Raw genomic sequence first — 22,786 nt, 5'->3', positions numbered from 1 at the left:
GGGATCCCGAGGCGTTCCCAAGCCAGCCGAGAGACATAGTCTCTCCAGCGTGTCCTGGGTCGGCCCCGGGGCCTCCTGCCGGTGGGACATGCCCGGAACACCTCCCGAGGGAGGCGTCCAGGAGGCATCCTTATCAGATGCCAGAGCCACCTCAACTGGCTCCTCTCAATGCGGAGGAGCAGTGACTCCACAGAGTCCCTCCCAGATGACTGAGATTCTCACCTTATCTCTAAGGGAGAAGCCAGACATCCTGCGGAGGAAACTCATTTTGGCCACTTGTATCCGGGATCGTGTTCTTTCGGTCATGACCCAAAGTTCATGACCATAGGTAAGGGTAGGAACGTAGATTGACCGGTAGATCGAGAGCTTTGCCTTTTGGCTCAGCTCCCTCTTCACCACGACGGACCGGTACAGGGTCCGAATGACGGCAGACGCTGCACCGACCCGTCTGTCGATATCCCGTTCCATCCTACCCTCACTCGTGAACAAGACCCCAAGATACTTGAACTCCTCAACTTGGGGCAAGATCTCTTCCCCTACCCGGAGGGAGCCTGGCACCGTTTTCCGACTGTGTACTATGGTCCCTGACTTGGAGGTGCTGATCCTCATCCCGGCCGCTTCACACTCGGCTGCGAATCGCTCCAGCGAGAGCTGAAGATCATGGCATGAGGAAGCCAACAGCACCACGTCATCTGCAACAAGCAGTGACGCAATGCTGAGGCCCCCAAACCGGACTCCATCCCCACCAAGGCTGCGCCTACAAATTCTGGCCATAAAAGATATGAACAGAATCGGTGACAAAGGGCAGCCCTGGCGGAGTCCAACCCTCACCGGGAACGAATCCGACACTGCCGGCAATGCGGACCAGACTCCGGCACCAGGCATACAGGGACCGCACAGCCTGGACAAGATTGTGCGGTACCCCATGCTCCCGAAGCACCCCCCACAGGGCCTCCCGAGGAACACGTCGAATGCCCTTTCCAAGTCCACAAAACACATGTAGACCGGACAGGCAAACTCCCATGCACCCTCAAAGACCCTGCAGAGTGTGTGGAGCTGGTCCAGGACGAAAACCACACTGTTCCTTCTGAATCCGAGATTCGACCTCCTTGCGGACCCTCCTCTCCAGTACCCCTGAATAGACCTTACCAGGGAGGCTGCGAAGTGTGATTCCCCTGTAGTTGGAACACACTCTCCAGTCCCCCTTCAAGAGGGGAACCACCACCCCAGTCTGCAAGTCCAGAGGCACTGTCCCAGATGTCCACGTGATGTTGCAGAGGCGTGTCAACCATGACACGCCCACAACATCCAGAGCCTTAATGAACTACAGGCGGATCTCATCGACCCCTGGGGCCCTGCCACCGAGGAGCTTTTTGTCCACCTCGGTGACTTCAACCCCAGAGATGCGATAGCCCAACTCAGAGTCCTCCGGCTCTGCTTCCCCAGAAGAAGACGTGTCGGTGGGATTGAGGAGGTCTTCGAAGTACTCCGCCCACCGACTCACAACGACCCGGGTCGTGGTGAGCAGTGCCCTATCTGCACTATACAGTGTCGGTGGCACACCGCTCCCCCCGCCCCCTAAGACGTCGGATGGTGGACCAGAATTTCCTTGAAGCCGTTTGGAAGTCGGCTTCCATGGCCCCGCCAAACTCCTCCCAATGCCGAGTTTTTTCAGGTGGTGATCAGTTGACAGCTCCACCCCTCTCTTCACCCGAGTGTCCAGAACATGCGGCCGCAGGTCCGACGAAACGACGACAAAGTCGATCATCGAACTACGGCCTAGGGTATCCTGGTGCCAAGTGCACATATGGACACCCTTGTGTCTGAACATGGTGTTCGTTATGGACGAACCATGACGGGCACAGGAGTCCAATAACGAAACACCACTCAAGTTCAGGTCAGGGGGGCCGTTCTTCCCAATCACGCCCCTCCAGGTCTCCCTGTCATTACCCACGTGAGGGTTGAAGTCTCCCAGCAGTACGAGGGAGTCCCCAGGGGGCGCGCTCTCAAGCACACCCTCTAAGGACTCCAAGAAGGGTGGGTACTCTGAACTGCTATTTGGTGCATAAGCACCAAAAACAGTCAGGACCTGTCCCCCCAGCCGAAGGCGGAGGAAGGCTACCCTCTCGTCTACTGGGGTAAACCCCAACGTACAGGCGCAGAGCCGTGGAGCAACTAATATGCCCACACCGGCTCTGCGCCTCTCACCACGGGCAAAAGAGTCCAACCCCTCTCGAGAGGACTGGTACCAGAGCCCAAGCCGTGCGTGGAGGTGAGTCCGACTATATCTAGTCGGAATTTCTCAACTTTGGTGACTTCAACCCCAGAGATGCGAGAGCCCAACTCGGGCTCCTTCCCTGCCAGAGAAGTAACGTTCCATGTCCCAAAAGCCAGTTTCTGTAGCCGGGGATCGTCGCGCCAAGGACCACTCCCTTGGCCGCTACCCAGCTCTCTGCGCACCCGACCCCTTTGGCCCCTCCTACAGGTGGTGCGCCCATGGGAAGAGGGTCCCATGTTGTCCCTTCGGGCCGTGCCCGGCCGGACCCCGTGGGTAAAGGTCCGGCCACCAGGCGCTCGCCAGCAGACACCACCTCCAGGCCTGGCTCCAGAAGGGGGCCCCGGTAACCCGCGTCCGGGCGAGGGAAATTCAGGACTAATGTTTTTGCTCGTCATAAGGTGTCTTCTGATCTGCGTTTTGCCTGGCCACTCACCTCGAACCTGTTTGCCATGGGTGACCCTACCAAAATAAAAGGGAAAAAAAAATAGCATAAAACACACACAAAAAGTTTTGGACCATCGCCAACCCAATTTCCCAAATACCCAAACAAGTAAGTTGATCATGCTTTCGTCCCTCCAGATAATACGAGACACCAGAAAGCGGTTATGTCACTCGGGTCAGGGTGACACAACACACTCTTTTGTTCAACAGCAGGGCCCGACAGCTTTCACTGGTTTACCCCTGCCGCATCATACGGGTGCCCAGCCCATCCTTAAGAACGCGTCCACAATCCCACTATCCTTTCACAACACCTCTCCACTCTTGCTGTCAATCGGATTAGTTGTGTTGTTGTTGCCTCTGGAGGTGATGCATAATGGTGAGATGGCACAACATTCATTTGGACAGGTAACTTAAAATTAGTTTTATCTGGTTATATCAGTATCAGAAATATTTTATTAACACTCCACTTATTGAAACATGAATATTTTGTTTGTTTGTTTGTACATGATTCAATTGTTTGTTTGTTTGTAAATGATTCAAATTGAATCTTTTCTTCCGGCGCCGTCACGAATGGCAGCCACTCCAGCAGCTCCCGTGTTATTTTCGATTGTTCTCAGCTCAGGGATGCTGCTGGAAATGTGAATTTCCCTTCGGGGATGAACAAAGTATCTATCTATCTATCTATCTATCTATCTTCCTATCACCAACAAGAGCTGTAGCTTCCATTATATTTAGACCTCTTTCCTGCAGTGCTATCTATATATATACTGTATATATGCATCTTAGCCCTTTTTGCACATCTACAGATATTCTGACATGAGCAGTGATTTTCTAAAACAAGTCAGATAAAATCCAATCCATACGTCTCAAAAAAGGGAATTCAACTCACATCTCTCTAAATGTACTTTGTTGCTTTGCTCAAGGCGCACAAAAAAAGCTTTAACACCGACAAACATCTCTCCAGCAGCTTTTTTTATGCACAGTGGGAGTTGAAAACCCTTGGTTATGCTAAAGCAGATTGATACTCAATTGATGCTATTAAACGTCACATGCAATAAAAGTGCATCCCTTGAATTAACCAACAATTTGCCTTTTTTTTCCTAGGAGAAACTGGACTACCATAGGCACTGCAATCAGTTGGCTAAATCGGGGCTTTATGTGGGCATCCTGAAACTTTGGAGCTCAGTGGACCAGATCAGAGTTCTAGTGCCTAAAAGACTACCCAACTTACTCTGCCATACACGGGTCAGACACAACGCCCATGTCACCAGGTGCAATGTCGATATAAAAAGTCATCCTTAGGTTTACACATTAATCTCCAATTTGAGAAAAAAAAAAATTGAACACAAATGCCAGGAAGAAATTGCAGTCAACTATTGGATTTGTTTTTGTTATATGTAATAGGGAGTTTGCATGTTTTCCCGGTGCCTAGGTACGTTTTCTCCTTTTACTTAAGTTTCCTCTCATATTCTAAAAAACGTGCATTTTAGGTTAATAAGGGAGTCCAAATTATCTCTAGGTATGATAGAGAACATGTTTGATTGTCTGTCTCTGTGTGCTTTTGGATTAGCTAGCAACCAGTCCCACGTGTACCCCTCCAACTGCCTTCTGGGTAATGCTCTAGCACCCCTTTAATACTATAGAGTATAAGCAGTTGATAAATAAATGAATTAATATTGTTATTAACTGTAAAGAGACAGTTCAGGGATGGGAAGTGTAAATTTGCATTTTCTGTTTAAGCTGCAAGCTTTGCATTTGTCTGATTGAATTGTCCATATACAATAAAGTAACTCTCAAGACACTAATGTCGAGAAAAAGGGCCAAACTCGTATTACTGAAAAGTTGATCAAATCAATATTTACAAACGTATAGTAAGGTTCCCTGCGACCCTACTGAGGATAAGCGGTGCAGATAATGGATGGATGGATGGATAGTAAGGTTTCATCTCTTCCATTATGTGGAAGTTATTTCGCACCTAAGTTTAACTCATTAACTGTAAATCTATCTCACAATTTTAAACCGAGATAGGACAAGAAAGTTGTTATTGAGCACTTGCAATTCTCCAAAAGGAAATCTATTCCTGCTTAAAGATGTGGTGCGTCGTTTTTAGGTGTACCGTACTTGAAAAGTTGAATGTAGAACATTTTATTTATTAAGCACATGTTAACTATTGGGCAGCAAGGCGGCGCAGTGGTTAGCATGTGTGTGGCACAGTTCTGAGGTCATGAGATCGAGCCTTTCTGTGTGGAGTTTGCATGTTCTCCCTGTGCTTGCGTGGGTTTTCTTCGGGCACTCCGGTTTCCTCCCACATTCCAAGAACATGCATGTCAGGTTAATTGGCCGGTCCAAATTGTCCCTAGGTGTGAATGAGCGAGCGAATTGTCTGTCCCTGTGTGCCCTGCGACTGGCTGGCAACCAGTTCAGGGTGTCCCCTGCCCACTGCCCAAAGATAGCTGGGACGGGCTCCAGCACCCCTGCGACCCTACTAAGGATGAGCGGTGCAGATAATGGATGGATGTTAACAATTCCCAATTGAGTTGAAGGAGCCTTTATAATAATTCCCACCCCACTTATCTGCTTGCATACTTCTAGCAACGCATTTCAGAGCACACACACATTAGGAAGCAGGAACAGGGGGCGTAGAGTGATTTCATGCTCGTCAGCAGTTTTGTCTCAGCGTAGCATGAAAATAGTGAAAGTAAGAAAAGGCCTGTTTCAAGTGCAGTCCAAACGCCAACCCAAACCTTCAAAAAGATTTTAAAAAAGGAGAGTTTATCTGAGTGGGTCTAAGAAACGCTCGTAGTTGACATGCCACATGAGGAGCTTGACAGAGGCTGCAATGATGACTTAAGTCATAAGATGGCGTCCTTGAGTAGAAGTTTCATATTCCGTACAGCACCTTTGAGTTCCTGGAAATTGATTACCTTTAACTTTTTAATGGATGCATACTGTATTTTGTTATCAGAGTAAAGAGAGGGTTGTGTGACGTTGTTATCGATAACGCATTTCATATGAACTTTGTAGAGAAGAGTGGGAATGGCTCCAGAGTAATGTTTATGAAACGACTAGTGACGGTGTTCAGAACCTGCTGGGCAGCAAGGATGACGACTTGGAGAACAGCAGCCTGGTGGAGTTTATCAGGGCCCTGAGAGCAGCAGTTTTGCATCTTCTAACGAAGCTCAACATCCCCCTCTACAGGGTAAACACAGATCGACAGTTTGAAAAAAGCTGGAAAATTACCACTTTTGTCTCTAACAGGCTTATCAGTATGGCATATACACAAGAGAGCTGATGCAGTTAGGAGACAAAGTGTCCATGCTGCTGCTCCTCCCTCCAAGTGAAGACTTTAGTTCCAGCTACTGGCCTCTTCTAGGGACCAAAGAACCTGGACTTACCATGCCCCTGCAGATCTTTGAGCTGGGTAGGTTCAAAAGCCAACTTCACACATCCTTAAAGGGACATTGTGTACTTTTTGACCACTAGATGCCCCTGTGTTGTGTAATGCAACATAAACGAGCATAAAGAAGAATACAAACTACAGGGACTCAAAGTGACCAAACTGCACCATTTTTCTTCTATTTTTTTATTTTTGGCCAGCCTTTCTCGAGGTTGAGGGTTTTGTGAGTACCAGTGGTATCCAGATGCAGGAAAATTAGTTGTTTTTGCTCCCACAAATTTCTCAATATGATAGTATTTTAAAAATGCACGTTTTCATCATAGTTCATATATTTTTGTTTATCGTTAAAATCAATATTGTTTTGTTTTTATGAATGACAGTTTTTCTTATCACTAAGAGGCATGCCATAATACACACTGTCCCTTTAATTATTTTTGTGGAAGTCATTAAGTTTTGAAGATTATGAATCAACTTGTGACCAAAGTGCTTGGGTTAGAATATACTCTCTGCACTGTGTTATTTCATCACGAAAACCTAAAAAGTTGGTTTACTTTTTGGATAGAAAGTGAAGCACTGTCAGACCTTAAAAAAAGGCTACATTCAAGTGAGTAAAACTCTGGATGATAGCTTTTTAAAATTACTGTAAAAGATGGGGTGTGTCTTTTGAGGTTTTGAAAGTTCAATATTTTTTCTATTAAGCATGAATTAACAATGCAAACTGAGTTCAAAGAGCCCTTATTCTTTATTTTCCACTGCACCTACATGCTTTTATCTTACTTTTAGCAAAGCTGTATGGGGCGGAATTCATTAGGAAGAAGGGAATAGGGGACAGTGGGACGTGCTGGAGAGTGATATCATGCTTGTCCCCGTGCTTCCTTTTTGTTTGTTTTTGTTCGTGTTGCATGGAAATGTTGAAAGTAATTAAAAGGCCTGCTTCTAGTTGAATACAAATGCCAACCCTAACCCCAAGAAAGATGAAAGAAAAGTTTATTTGAACACGTCTAAGAAATGCTATACCTGTCTACGTATGCATTTTGGCCATTTTAAGTCCCTTTAAAAGAATTAGCATATTGTGATTTATTTTCATTGTCTAATGGTAAAAATGATATTTTGATATATTTTAGATTCATTGCGCACCGACTGAAATATTTCAGGAATTTTATTGCTTTAATATTAATGATTTTGGCATACAGCTCATGAACAGCAAAATTCCTATCACAAAATATTAGCATTCCCAGCCTGGTTCATTACTCAAAACCGCAATCATGGGTAAGACTGCTGACCTGACTGCTGGCCATCTTGACTGCTGGCCAGATGGCCACCAGTGACACCCTCAAGCAAGAGGGTTTGACACAAAGCAAAATCTCTGCGCGAATAGGCTGTTCTCAGAGTGCCGTATCAGGAATCAGTGGACTGAATCTGGAGTAGAAGCATCCAGAGCCACAGTGCACAGGCGTGTGCAGGAAACTGGCATTCCCCAGGTCAAGCCACTTTTGAATCAAAATCAGCGGCATAAACGGCTGACCTGAGCGACAGAGAAGTAACACTGGACTGTTGCTTGGAGCAAAGTACTTTTTTGGATGAACGCAAATTTTGCATGTCCTTTCAAAATCAAGGTGCCAGAGTTTGGAGGAAGACTGTGGAGAAAAAAAATTCCTTAAGTCCGGTGTCAAGTCAGTGATAGCCTGGGGCGCCAGGTCAGCTGTTGGTGTTGGTGCACTGGGTTTTTTCAAGGGCAGGGTCAATGCAGCTGGCTATCAGGAGATTTCGGAGCACTTCATACTTCTATCTGCATAGAAGCTTTATGGACATGAATAATTTATTTTTCAGCACAACCTGGCACCCGCTCACAGTGCCAAAACCACTGGTAAATGGTTTACTGACCATGGTGTTACTCAATTGGCCTTACAACTCTCCTTGTGGGATAGTGTGAAGAGGAAGTTGAGAGACTCCAGACCCAACACTGTGGATTAAGGCCGCTATAGAAGCATCCTGGACGGACCTTCATAAATCATCAGCAATGCCACAGGCTGATTGCCCCATGCCACGCCACATTGAAGCAGTCATTCCTGCAAAAGGATTCCCGACCAAGTATTGAGTGCATAACTGAACATAGTTATTTTGAGGTTTATTATTGTTGTTGTTTTTAATTAAAAACCCATTTTTTTAATTAGCCAAATGAAATATGCTAAGTATTTGAGATAGGGATTTGGGGTTTCTCCTTACCATTTTTGCCCAAATCATCAATATTAAAACAAGAAAAGGTTTGAACTACTTCAGTTGTGTGTAATAAATCTAAAATATATAAAGGTCTAATGATTATCAGTACATTACAGAAAATAATTCACTTTATCACAATTTTCACAATATGCTATTCTTTTAGAAAGACCTGTATATTTATTAAATATATAAAATGTGCGTGTTTGTATATACAGTGCATCCGGAAAGTATTCACAGCGCTTCACTTTTTCCACATTTTGTTATGTTACAGCCTTATTCAAAATTGTATTAATTTCATCTCTTATCTCAAAATTCTACACAAAATACTCCATTATGACAATGTGAAAAAGTTTTTTTTTACTTTTTTTGAATTTATTAAAAATAGAAAACTAAGAAATCACATTTACATAAGTTCTCACAGCCTTTGCTTAATACTTTGTTGCTCCACCTTTGGCAGCAAATACAGCCTCAAGTCTTTTTGAATATGATCCCACAAGTTTAGCACACCTATCTTTAGGCAGTTTTGCCAATTCTTCTTTGCAATAAGTCTCAAGCTCAATCAGGTTGGATGGGAGACGTTTGTGCACAGCCATTTTCAGATCTCTCCAGAGATGTTCGATCGGATTCAAGTCTGGACTCTGATTGGGCCACTCCAGGACATTCACGGAGTGGTTCTGAAGCCAATCTTTTGAGATCTTGGCTGTGTGCTTTGGGTCGTTGTCCTGCTGAAAAATGAACCTTCGCCCCAGCCTGAGGTCAAGAGCGCTCTGGAGCAGGTTTTCATCCAGGATATTTCTATATTCAGATTCAGATTCAGATTCAGATCTACTTTATTGTCATTCTAGTACACGTGTATACAGAACGAAATGTCGATGCATCTGACCCCCACAGTTTCCTTGAATGTACAGATATAAATAAAGTTGTATTGTAATTGGCTACGTATAGTATTTTACCATAGTGCCGATAGTGCAAGAAGAGTAGCTAACCAGATGTGCAAAATGGGCAGTCAGGTTAACAAGTCAGGTACACAGTAACATTAACACTGTAACAATAACGCTGTAATTACCATAGTGCAGAGAGCAATGTGCAATGAGTGGCAAGCTATAAAAAACTGCCAGTAGTGCAAAAAGTCAGATTAGCAGCCGTTTAGATTTAAGTTAACTATATGTTAGATTGACCATTTAACAGTCTAATGACCAGGGGGACTAGACTATTGCGGAGCCTGGTGGTCCTGCACCGCGCACTGCAGAACCTCTTCCCAGAGGCTAGCAGAGTGAACAGTCCATGATGGGGGTGAGAGGGGTCCCCGGTAATGTTCTTAGCATGGGATAGGCAGCGCTTCTGGCCAATGTCCTGAATGGAGGGAAGTGTAGTCCCGATTATTTTCTCTGCTGTCCTCGTTACCCTCCTCACACTACCCCAGTCGGTAGCGCTGCAGCCTCCACACCACACAGAGATACAGCTGGTCAGGATACTCTCTATGGTGCCCCTGTAGAATGTGATGAGGGAGGGTGGGGGCAGGTGGGCTCTCCTCATCCTCCGCAGGAAGTACAGGCGCTGCTGTGCCCTCTTAACCAGTGATGCAGTGTTCACGGACCAGGTGAGTTTGTTTGTAATGTGCACCCCTAGGAACTTGATACTGCTGACAACCTCCACAGCCTTGTTGTTGATGCAAAGTGGGGCATGGTTGGGCTGGTTTTTCCTAAAGTCGACAATGATCTCTTTAGTTTTGTCAACATTCAGGACCAGGCTGTTGTCCCTGCACCAGCCCACCAACTGCTCCACCTCCTCTCTGTAGGCTAGGTCGTTGTCATCCCTACATCCCTATATATCGCTGCATTCATTTTTCCTTCTATCCTGACTAGTCTGCCAGTTCCTGCTGCTGAAAAACATCCCCACAGCATGATGCTGCCACCACCATGCTTCACTGTAGGGATAGTATTGGCCTGGTGATGAGCGGTGCCTGGTTTCCTCCAAACATGGCGCCTGGCATTCACACCAAAGAGTTCAATCTTTGCCTCATCAGACCAGAGAATTTTGTTTCTCATGGTCTGAGAGTCATTCAGGTGCTTTTTGGCAAATTCCAGACGGGCTTCCATGTTCCTTTTACTCAGGAGTGGCTTTCGTCTGGCCACTCTACCATACAGGCCTGATTGGTGGATTGCTGCAGAGATGGTTGTCCTTCTGGAAGGCTCTCCTCTCTCCACAGAGGAACGCTGGAGCTCTGACAGAGTGACCATCGGGTTCTTGGTCACCTCCCTGACTAAGGCCCTTCTTCCCCGATCGCTCAGTTCAGAAGGCCGGCCAGCTCTAGGAAGAGTCCTGGTGGTTCCAAATGTCTTCCATTTACGAATAATGGAGGCCACTGTGCTCATTGGGACCTTCAAAGCAGCAGAATTTTTTCTGTATCCTTCCCCAGATTTGTGCCTCAAGACAATCCTGTCTCGCAGGTCTACAGACAGTTCTTTTGACATCATTCTTGGTGTTTGTGCTCTGACATGCACACTCAACGGTGGGACCTTATGTAGACAGGTGTGTGCCTTTCCAAATCATGTCCAATCAACTGAAATTACTGCAGGTGGACTCCAATTAAGCTGTGGAAAGATATCAAGGATGATCAGTGGAAAAAAGATGCACCTGAGCTCAATTTTGAGCTTCATGGCAAAGGCTGTGAATACTTATGTAAATGTGATTTCTTAGTTTTATATTTTTAATAAATTCCCAAAAAGTAAAAAAAAAAAAAACTTTTTCACATTGTCATAATGGAGTATTTTGTGTAGAATTTTGTGATAAGAGATCAAATACTTTCCGGATGCACTGTATATATATATATATATATATATATATATATATATATATATATATATATATATATATATATATATATATATATATATATATATATATACAGTGCCTTGCGAAACTATTTGGCCCCCTTAAACTGTGTGACCTTTTGCCACATTTTAGACTTCAAACATCAAGATATAAAACTAATTTCTTGTGAAGCATCAACAATGTGGGACACAATTATGAAGTGGAACACACTTTATTGGATATTTTAAACCTTTTAACAAATAAAAAAACAAAAAAGTGGGTGTGCAAAATTATTCAGCCCCTTTACTTTCAGTGCAGCAAATTTTGTCAAGATGTTCAGTGAGGATCTCTGAATGATTCAATGTTGATCTAAATGACTAACGATGATAAATGGAATCCACCTGTGTGTAATCAAGTCTCTGTATAAATTAAGCCAAAATGGAGCAAAATACAGGACCATTCTGGAAGAAAACCTGATGGAGTCCGCAAAAGACCTGAGACTTGGACGGAGGTTTGTCTTCCAACAAGACAATGATCAAGTAACATATCAAAGTATTAGAATTGCCAAGTCAAAGTCCAGACCTCAATCCAATTGAGAATATATATATATATATATATATATATATATATATATATATATATATATATATATATATATATATATATATATATAAAACAATTTTTGTTTGAGAAAAAACTTTTAAAAATATTTTTTGTTAGACCAATCTATTGCCCATTACAGCTCTAACCACCCAGCTTGTCTCAGTCACTGGTAGCAGACAACATAATCATAGGTAGCTAATATTGTGGCGGTATTGTACATCATCTGTCTAGCCATTGTTAAATAGATACTGTGTTGGGTTTGTAAGGTTTACTATCTCTTAATGAGGAGAATTACAATGATTAGTAAGGGAGCAATTGGTTGAGGTTGTTAACAGGTATGTTAATACACTTACTTGCATGTGCATCATGAACAAATTAATTTAGGCTGCATTGATGACAAAAGTCAGAATATGACAGAGGAGAGTAAAACGTTTCTAATTCTGTACAACTCCTTTAAAATTTCACATGGCTTTATAATCAAGTATTAAAGGTCTCCTTCTCTTGACCCCATTTCGTGATTCCTAGCCTTGGAATACAGTCAAGCCACCTAATTGGTACTTTGGCTGCTCCATGTTAGTAATTCACATTTCCCCATTAACTCTCATTGTATGCAGTTCACCTTTGGACGTATAAAAGGGATTTTGTGTCGCTGTACTGTCGGGCTTGGGTCAGACTGGAGATGGACATTCAGCTGGCTCAGCAGGCTCTGCGGGAGGCGCTGGACACCAGAGAGGTGCAAGTGGCCCGCGATCGTCTCAACCATGTCACTGAGCTTTCCCATGTAAGAGCTAACAAACTCCTCAGTTGCTATTATGTGAACACTACCCTCACAAAAAAGCAAGAGGTCAATAAGTTTATATGCTAATTCCAAACTTGCAAACCCAATAATCATTTCTTATCAGCGTCTACATGTTGTGTGGCGAGACGCCCGCTGGATTATGGACTGTTTGCAGTGTGTCCGGTCCAAGCAGTGGGTCGGAGCTGTGCCCCTTGGGTTGGTGATGGGTGGAGACCCGCCGCCCTGCCCTGACACTGAAGACGATGGTGAAAGACTGACCACAAGGCTGATGTGGCCCATTCGACTCCAGTCAAAAAGGGCCACCACAGGTATGATTGTTTTCAATGCCAACAAATAAAACACCATCACAATATTCCAAACAAACTTTTTTTCAATCAGGCAGATAATGTGTCGTGTTCCTCCCCACAATGATATGAATATCTCATCTCATCTCATTAGCTACACCGCTTATCCTCAGTAGGGTTGCGGGGGTGCTGGAGCCCATCCCAGCAATCATCGGGCAGTGGGCAGGGGACACCCTGAATTGGTTGCCAGCCAATCGCAGGGCACACAGGGACAGACAACTCACTCGCTCATTCAGACTTAGGGACAATTCGGACCGGCCAATTCACCTGAAATGCATGTTTTTGGAATGTGGGAGGAAACCGGAGTGCCCGGAGGAAACCCACGCAAGCACGGGGAGAACATACAAACTCCGCACAGGAAGTCTGGAGCTGGATTTGAACCCACGCAGGAGGTTCCCAAGACATGAACTGTGCCGCACATGCGCTAACCACTGCGCCGCCGTGCTGCCCTGATATGAATATGTTGTATCATATATTTCATGCAGGGACTAAAATAAACTTAATATCCAAGTTGACTCATCTGGCTTGTTCGCTGTAGAGCTGTGATGTCACTGAAGGAACACAATGCTTCCAAAAGAAGGAATCTTATTGACAGGACATGTGAGGCCAGCTCTGAAACAGACTGCTCATTTTTGGTGGAAGGAATTAGAACTTCGCTTCCTTTTAGTTAGGCCATTGTGGCTTTCCGTTTGTATTTCTCACCACGTGTGTTGCTGTTGGTATATTTTTGTCCGGCTAGCCCCCCATTAGCATCAGGGCTGCCGAGGACTTTTCTTTTCTGTTTGTTCCTGGTAGGACCTTGTTGGCTGCACCCACCGTGTGTTGTTTGGCTTGCTAGATTTTGCTATCTTTCTTGGTTTATTTCAGACCAACTTCACGTTTGTAGCCATAGCCGTTGCTGCTTTTTGTTGTTGGTCCCTGGTTGGCCTGTCTGCTCACCGCGTGTTTTTTGATTGGCTACCCTGGAGTTGGACCTGTTTTGCAATGTTGCCTGGTTTATTTCCAGCCGGCTTCGTGGTTGTTGCCACTTATCGTTCTTGGTTCCCAGCTAGATTTTTGGCCAGCCATCCTCGTGTTTTTCCGACGAGGCTGTGGCCACTTTTTGTTGATGGGTTCCAGCCATCCCCCTGTTGGCGGCACTTTGTGTGTTTTTTGTTTTGTTTTTTTGCCAGATAGTCCTTTTTGGGTACTCGCCTTACATTGAACCAATAACTGCATCCATCTACGACACAACGCCTAGGGATTCTCCACAAAAACTACCAAAACTTAAAACACTGATACCTTTTTTGACTACTTAAAAAGTAAAACAATATGGTGACTGGCTTGCTAGGGTTTTGGTGTTCCTCCAATAATGTCACAGGTCAGGATGAAAAAGACAGAACAGGCTGTCTTTAAAATGCAGAATCTCACAAAATAATTCAAATAGATAGATTCAAGGCAAAAACTACTTCCTCACATTTTTGATCTTTAAGAATTTGGTATTACCTTTACCTCAATTCATAATTTTTTGTATGCTCTCCTTTCAGAGACTTTAGTCAACATGCCTAACCCACCAAATGTGGTCACGACTGACGTCCCCTCCACAACAGGAAATATGGTTGCTGTTGAAGAAATGTTATTGGAAGGTGTAGCAAAGGGAGGATACCCTGTTGACATCAGCGTCCAATCTGCGGTGGATTCAACAAGCATCAGCCAACCAGAAATGGAGTGTGCAACTCTAATTGAATCCGGCCTGGAGTCTGCAGCTGTTGAATTGCCCCAAGTTGGATTCGCAGCTTTAGAAGCACCCGAGTTCCCCAGCGGGACGGAACATTTCTTCCCCAGCATTTCCGAAGTTATCTGCCCAATGGAAATGGCAGAGTTGGTGGATATTTTACCTACACTGAGTCTGATTGAAGAGGAGACCCCGAGTATTCCTTCTGTACCCACTGTGTTGGATATGTTTCAAAGCATTGGACTGGGGCTTGGTGAGAAAATGAGCTGCTTTGAGTCAGGGAATTCAAACTTAATGGATGGGACCATTTGTGGCCAATAAGTTTGAAAGACACAAACTCTTACCATATTGTTCCATTTTAACAGGACCTGAACAGCTCCCACACTTTGGTATGTGATACCGGAGACCTCTCAGAAAACAGCTTATCTCTGCAGGTCCCATTTAGGGGAATGCATTTCTCTGTTAGGAATCAGGCAGAATGGGAGAGACCATTTAACAGCTCGTCCTGATATGTTGTCTACAGAGACTAAACTAAATTATGCAGCTGCAGGTCAGCTGATTTACCTCATTGACATTATTACATCAACACGATCATTTTTATTTACTGGTACCGCACATATATTTTACGGTCCACGAATCCATTCACCTTCGGGGTCGTCGAGGCATCAGTTCCTGTGGTGTGTCTTGGGCAAGTACAGCAGGAGAAGCCACCTGATCTCCCCCAAATACAGCACCTTCACCATCTGGGCGCTTTTGTTTTTCGGTGTAAAGCTTATCCCGTTATATTTAAATTATTCTTGTATTCAAATGAATAAGTACCTACATGTATTAAAAAAGTGAAATGGTTCCTACAAAAATACAAAGTAATGAGCTAAAATATGTAAGATGAATAAATACATTTACAGGAATTAAATCTAATGAAAATATGCACAGCTACATACGGTATAATGATGGATGTACCCCCTTGAGAGCATTTGAGAAATTGTTAGGTCCCGAAAATGTTTGCTGATCATACCACTGTACCGAATCAGCTCCAATCAAAACACAACATTTTAAATGTAAACATCTAGAATGCAAATGTTATGTTTCTTGCAACCAAAACTGTGGTGATGACAGTGACGCACTGTGAGGCTCATGTCTGGTGAGACACAGTCAGATTTACAAATAAATGAACTTATCTCTTATTCATAATTTGATCGGCAGAGAAAGAAAGAATATAAACAGTAGCATATAAAAGAAATGTTTCTTCTCTTACTTTAACTTAGAATTGAATTTTTTTTTTTCCCTTTGAAAAAAATAATTAATAGGAAAGTAATCCTCCATTATGAAAAAGTCCATACAACGAGAAGAAAAATGACTGGACGTCTTGACCTGTTGTTAGCTTGGCAATACGATCACTAATTCTTTATTTGGGGCTAAAAAGTGTGCCAAATCAGAATTGTTGGTATCATTATTGCCCTCTGCTATGAGCCAAGAGAATTGCATGCCTCACTCTTTATATGTGGATGCTCAGCACGTTACATACTAATTGTATTGCTAAACGAGAAAGAACTTGAACACTAAATCAGTTTAACCTTTTCATGTATTTTTATATTTCTATGATGACAGGTGAGGCTGACGTGCTGTATCTGGGTCAGTAGTTGACGCAATACTTAGCAATAAAATTCGGACAAAAAAAAAAAAATCCATGCGCAGCAGAGAAAAGAAAGCAAGCTTTCATATAGTTTTAGTGAACCGAACTGATTCTTAAAACCGTGGAAGGGAGGGATTAATATAAAATAAAATCTTTGGAAGGCAAAATGCTAATAATAATTAATTTAGGAATAGCAGAGTGAAATAGTTCTATGACTGTATTATCAAATGAATAATTTAATATCTCTGGAAGCTCTGCTAAGCTATGTATTCTGTATTGATGTATTTTCAATGTGCCCTGAAACAGCAGATAAAATCATATCCTTCCTTTTACTCTAAAAGGAACATATTGTACAGAATATTGTTTTGAAGAAAAATATATCTATATAGTTCTCCAAATCTGACAGATATCGACTCAATGTTATCAACAGACCTATAATAGTATTTCTCTGACTGGTCAGTAATGATTTCTGTAAATTGCTCTGCTCAGTTTTTCCTTATAGGTGTTACTTTGGGAATTCTCAAAGGTTCTATATCAGATTCAGCGTGTTAAAGGGACAATGTGTAATATTTAGTGCCTCCTACTGGTACAAAAAACATGCCATTCAGTAAAAAAACAAGAAATATAACATTGATTTGAATGTTAGGCAAAAATACCTAATCTATCATACAAATGTTAATTTGTATTTAAAAAAATATAGGTTTGCGAAATTTGTATTTCTTTTACGTAGTGGGATCCCTAGCTGAGTTCGCCGCCATGTTTGTCAACTTTCTGCTATGCTGTGGTCTTTGGGACTGGTTTTTGTTCACATCAGACAATACACAATGTACTGTACAGTATAAGGATTGCATTTTTGCAGCTGAAGCATTATAGACTTTGCTTAACCTCGCCGACTCTCTTTACAAAAATAAATGACTTGTATTGTATTGTATACGGACTAAGGTCTCGAAATGCCGTTCTCAATTAACAAAAAAATCCTTTGACATCTCTATCCATTCTATTTCTCTTCTCTCATGCAAGTTTATTGAAGCTTTGAGGTAATTTCCTGTTTAAGACAATGAATAAAGTACATGCTTGGAATTGTTGGGCCTTAGGCGCTGATTATCCATCACAACACTAATCTCACTTGGGGACAAGATGGCAAAGATTGTAAAATTGATAACAATTCAAATACAGTGGCCGCTTAACTATAAAGTAGGAACAACAGCCTGTGGTTAAAATCAAATGTAATAATAGCTTTGTACATTTAGCCTAAGTAGATCTTGAAAACAGACTCCAGCTCAGTCCCGGATCACAAGAAGTCGGAAAATTTATAGTTTAAAAAAAATAATAATGTGACTGTTGTTTGAGCTGCAATGATTCTTTAAAACAGTGTTTCCCAACTTTTTTTGAGCCACGGTAGACTTTTTTTCATCAACAAATTTTGAGGCACATGGTATGTCGAAAATATTTTAAAATCACTTTCAAGTAGCACTTTAGGTTTTCTTTTTTTTCAAGTTTAAGTTATCATGTTGCCTAAATCTACAATATTAAGTTATTTTAATCACTATGGTTCCGGAGGTAACACGGGTTATTCATTTTGGTAATTCATTTTGCTTTAATTTAGGATTTTAGTACATTTTTAACCTGCTATACAAGTTTTACTATATTTTCATCATGTTTTCCTCCCTAGGTATTCAACTAAAATAATACTTGAAATGAGCAAAAATGATTTGCCAGTGGAACAAAAAAAACGTTTTACTAAGTTCTAACTTTTTTTTTTCGTAAAATAGGAAAATAATCAAAGTCAGCAATATTATGTGTCATTGTTTTTTGCCAGATAGCCGTTTTTGTCACTTAGCTCTCTTAACTTTTTGTTGTCTCTATTGCAGGGATTAGGGAACTTTAATAAAGCATTTTTGATCGTTTCAGGGGAACCGTAAGATTGTTCAGGTCATTGCCACATAAGTTCAAGAGTTGCAACTGGATTGAAAATGTGCGTTTTATTGTTTCATCAAACAAATTATTGAATAATTTACCCTGTTGTGCCTCATTGCCAGGGAGTGTCTAAAAAGAAAAAAGATCTGCTGCCCCCTACTGATATGGATGAATGTTACAGTTACACTTCCCAGATGAAATGGTCGCTTTATAAACAAAAAGACAATGAAACGCAACTTGCGCAGCTAAATGCAAACGGGAAATATAGATCGGCTAATTTGTATCTATTTTTCTCATATACAGCCGAGGTATCGGATTTAAAACTCTTTATTGGCATACAAAAAATGTAATACATTAATCAGGTATTTTTTTTTCCAGCACCGCGGCACGGTGGTTAGTGCGTGTGCGGCACAGTTCTGAGGAGTTTGCATGTTCTCCCCGTGCTTGCGTGGGTTTCCTCCAAGCACTCCAGTTTTCTCCCATTTTCCAAAAACATGTATATCAGATTAATTGCCTTGTCCAAATTGACCCTAGGTGTGAACGAGCAAGTGAATTGTCAGTCTCTGTGTGCCTTGCGACTGGCTGGCAACCAGTTCAGGGTGTCCCCTGCCCACTGCCCAAAGACAGCTGGGATGGGCTCCAGCGCCCCCGCGACCCTAGTGAGGATAAGTGGTGCAAATAATGGATTGTTGGACAATTAATTGGTAGCCTCACAAAGGTTTGTGACCCCTGATGGAGAGCAGTGTTTCTCAGTTGGTGGGTCGGCACCCAAAAGTAGGCCGTTGAACTGTTTTCAGTGGGTCACAGGCCTTGGAAAAATAAGAAGAAAAACAGAGGGTCTATAACACTACTCAACAGTAGATGGCAATAAATCCCTGCTCGATCTCTTTTTCTTGTTCAGTCAATAGGAGCGTTTGAGAGGGAGAATCGTTTATTTTATTGAGACTTTGATGGTTTTATTTGCTCTTTCTGCCCATAAGAATGAGTCTAAGAAATTTAGTGAAAAGGGGAAGGAAAAGTGTAAAACAATGACAACAGTGATCAAGAATAAAACAATTACAAAATACGAAAATAGTGACGAGTCAGTGCTTAATGAAGGTACAGTAAATGGTTATAAAATGTTATGTTTTTAGCTTTTTCCCAGTGCATCAATCTTTAGTGACTACTCAATGAAATAATGATATATGTTGAGGTACATTTTTAGGTACATGCTTCGTTAATATTTGGAATTTAATTTGGTATGCTGCTTTTTAAAAATAAATCGCTTATGTGATGTTGGCTTATATGGGAGAATAAATGGTACCGTACTTGAAGTCGTTTTGGTTTTTCTGGTCATTTAGTTTTTGGGGGAAAAGTTAATATAGTCTACTATCTCTGCTTTATAGTGCACAATCCTTTCATTGGATACTTTTGAGAATTGTAATGTGTTTCTTGTTTGGGTCGCAACTTGTCGTTCGGGCAGAATGGTGAGTCCTGAAAACCAGTTGAGTATCAGTGATGTGTGGGGTTTGAACAATTTTTATTGACACTTTTAACAGCAATTAAACACATTCACAATTTCATTATATCATTTTTTTTTTGTTTGAACAAATTTATTGACACTAATAACAGAAAACAATCATGACAATCTCAACAGCAATTAAGCACATTCACAATATTATGTTTCAATATGACTTTTTTAACAGCAAGCACAATGTGAGGTTTGAACAACCCTTCTCGAAAATCTTAATAGCAATCAAGCATATTCACAATTTCATTATATAACATCTTTGTTAGTGTCAATAGATCCGTCCAGGCCAAAGTCGATTATTTTTGGTCTGTGGTTTGAACAAATTTATTGACACTAAAAACAGAAAACAATCATGACAATCTCAACAGCAATTAAGCACATTCACAATATTATATTCCAATATTACGTTTTTAACAGCAAACACAAAGTGAGGTTTGAACAAACCTTCTCGAAAATCTTATTAGCAATCAAGCATATTCACAATTTCATTATATAACATATTTGTTAGTGTCAATAGATCCGTCCAGGCCAAAGTCGATTGTCCTCGGTCTGAACAAATCCACCGACACCAACAGCAGCAAAACAAACACGACAATCTCAACAGCCATCAAGCATATTCACAATTTTTTTATATCTGACAATATGACGTGACGATATGACGTTTTAACATTTTTTCCTGACATTTTCAACATCAATTAAACAATTTCAGAGTTCTTTTCTTTTAACAGTAGTTAACCAGCGTGTAAAAGGCAATACTATTGTGCAATACTATTCTAACAATATCAGGTTTGAACATGTGTAGACTACGCGAGTGTTCTCGTGTGGACAATTTAAGCCATTACACCATGAAAACGCAAATGCAGCTTTTATTTCCAGTTGAAAGTGATGACGTAGCTTTACTTTTTAAAATAATTCGTCGGTCCTATTAAAAAGGGCATTCAAAAAGTAATTCCGACTGTTTTGTAGCACGACAAGGCTTTTTTATCTTCCGGAATGTCAACATCTGAAAACGCATCGTCATCTGGGGGTATGTCGCTTCAGAACTGCATCATATTGGGACGTTGAAGGCAAACGGGATTTAGCGATCGAATCTCAATGTTGCGTTTTTATACTAACGCTATTATTGCATTGTTATTAGCAACATCAGAAGGATGCACTTACATCGTTGTAAATAATGTGCATTAGAATAACTTTCAGAATTGCAGTGCAATCATCCGTTATAATAAATTTGTATTAAAGCACATTTTTCTAAAGAGTGAATATTTGTATTACATGTAAGTTAGAGCACAGTGTTACATTTTATTATGTTTTTGCTGCAGCCTGTGATGAATCTCAGTCCACATCAGAGGCTGAGCTGAGGATTGCCCTTCTAGGTAAGACGGGATCAGGGAGGAGTTCCTCAGGCAACACCATCCTGGGCCAGGCAGTCTTCAAGGTGGAATCCTCTCCTTGTTCCGTGACCTCACGATGCATGAAAGCGACAGGCACAGTAGGTGGAAGATCCGTCTCTGTGATCGACACGCCGGGGTTATACCACACAGACCTGTCCACTCAAGAGCTCATAAAAGAGGTGGGCCGATGTGTGGTAATGTCCTCTCCCGGTCCGCATGTGTTCTTAGTGACAATGCAAACCGGCAGGTACACTCAAGAGGAGAGGGACGTGCGGGAGTGGATCACAGCAATTTTTGGACCTGCAGCTACTAGGTTTATATTGGTGCTGTTCACAAGGGGAGACTAGCTGTGGGGAAAACACAGCGAAGAATTTCTACAGCAGAGTATTAACCTGTCTGCATTTGTCAGCAGCTGTCACGGAGGGTTTCACTTCTTTGAGAACAGTGAGAAGAATGCATCTTCACAAAGAGTGGGACAACTTTTGAGAAAGATTGACAAGATGGTGACAGGCAACAGGGGTGGTTACTATAGCGATCACATGTTCAAGGAAGCCCAGAATGTCATCAAAGACACCCAGGAGAGGATACAGGCACAAAGACCGCCAATGTGGCTTCATCTTGATGATGACGAAACAGTGCAAGAAACGGAGCTCCAAAGGATGAAGGAGGAGGACCGGCGCAGGGCAGAGAGGCTCTTCTGGTGCGAGTTGTTGACCGCCGTTGCAACAGGTGCGGCGGAGGGGGCCGGCATTGTCGAAAAGGGCCAAAGCAAAGCGTTGAAGAAAGTCAAAATGGCAGAGAAGGCGGTGGGGCTCGTCGCATCGCCGTTCTCTATCAGTTCAGCTGCTAAAGTGGTGGGGGGCGCAGTGAAAGAAGGAAGCAAGGTGCTCTACAAGCATCGGAAAACCTTCTTACACTAAAGACGTTTCGGACACAGTAAACCGAGAACATATTTCGCTAATAAAACATGGGTCCCCAAACTAAAGCCTAGAGGCCGTTTCAGGCCCGTCAACCGATTTCATCCGGCCCGCAAGACGATGCTGAGAGAAGCTGATTCAAGTCAAACGATAACCTGCAGTTTTTAATCTGCCACTGAATGTCGCCAAAGCCACGCGCAACTCCAAACTACCAACTGTAGCTTTACATGCTGACGAGCGTTTATCAGAGACTTTTGGGCAAAATGCGCATTCAGATGTAATTTCATTACAAATAAAAGTCGTGTTTAAGGCAATACAACTGCACTCACCTGGATTTCTTGGCCTGTGTCCCTGTGTACCCCCATAAGAAATATAATTTCCACTGCACTCACGGCCAACAATCCAATACATTTACATGTATATGTTTTTTTTAATTTATCAAGATATTTGCGAAATGAAATTGTGAGATACAGAACTGGAGTAGTAGTGGAACTGAGCAAGCGTGTTGATAAGAGAGTACTCGGTTGGTTTGAACACATGGAGAGGATGGATGAGGAGCGAATGTTGAAGAGGATCTACAGAGCAGAAGTCAATGGAAGGAGACCAAGAGGAAGGCCGCGATTGACGTGGATGGATGGTGTTATGAGTGCACTGCAGGAAAGGGGTCTAAATATAATGGAAGCTAGAGCTCTTGTGGGTGATAGAGAGGAGTGGGGAGGAGTTGTGAAAGGATAGTGGGATTGTGGACGCGTTCTTAAGGATGGGCTGGGCACCCGTATGATGCAGCAGGGGTAAACCAGTGAAAGCT

At 42.6% G+C, this 22,786-nt stretch overlaps 2 protein-coding genes across 2 annotated transcripts in view; both read left to right on the top strand.

Annotated features, from left to right (window-relative positions):
* The window catches only part of LOC148373491 (ankyrin repeat and fibronectin type-III domain-containing protein 1), a 40,242-nt gene extending 22,919 nt beyond the window's left edge, over window positions 1-17,323 (top strand). Inside the window, exons 14-19 of the mRNA XM_088325971.1 lie at window positions 3,824-3,990; window positions 5,744-5,918; window positions 5,978-6,140; window positions 12,368-12,534; window positions 12,656-12,860; window positions 14,423-17,323. Coding sequence (XP_088182097.1) covers window positions 3,824-3,990; window positions 5,744-5,918; window positions 5,978-6,140; window positions 12,368-12,534; window positions 12,656-12,860; window positions 14,423-14,931 — 1,386 coding nt within the window. The 3' untranslated portion in view covers window positions 14,932-17,323. The remainder of the gene's footprint in view (window positions 1-3,823; window positions 3,991-5,743; window positions 5,919-5,977; window positions 6,141-12,367; window positions 12,535-12,655; window positions 12,861-14,422) is intronic.
* Window positions 17,324-20,534: 3,211 nt separating this feature from the next.
* On the top strand, window positions 20,535-22,453 carry LOC148373490 (GTPase IMAP family member 7-like). The gene is given in 2 exon segments (XM_088325972.1): window positions 20,535-20,697; window positions 20,990-22,453. Coding segments are annotated over 2 exon segments (1,026 nt in total). The 5' UTR covers window positions 20,535-20,663; the 3' UTR covers window positions 21,982-22,453.
* The last annotated feature ends 333 nt before the right edge of the window (window positions 22,454-22,786 follow it).

The sequence above is a fragment of the Urocampus carinirostris genome, chromosome 1 (genome assembly GCF_059441175.1).
Source record: "Urocampus carinirostris isolate Australia breed hairy pipefish chromosome 1, RoL_Ucar_1.0, whole genome shotgun sequence".
NCBI classification, from domain to species: domain Eukaryota; kingdom Metazoa; phylum Chordata; class Actinopteri; order Syngnathiformes; family Syngnathidae; genus Urocampus; species Urocampus carinirostris.
Note: the sequence above shows the minus strand (reverse complement) of the source record. Positions and strands in the feature narration are given on the sequence as shown.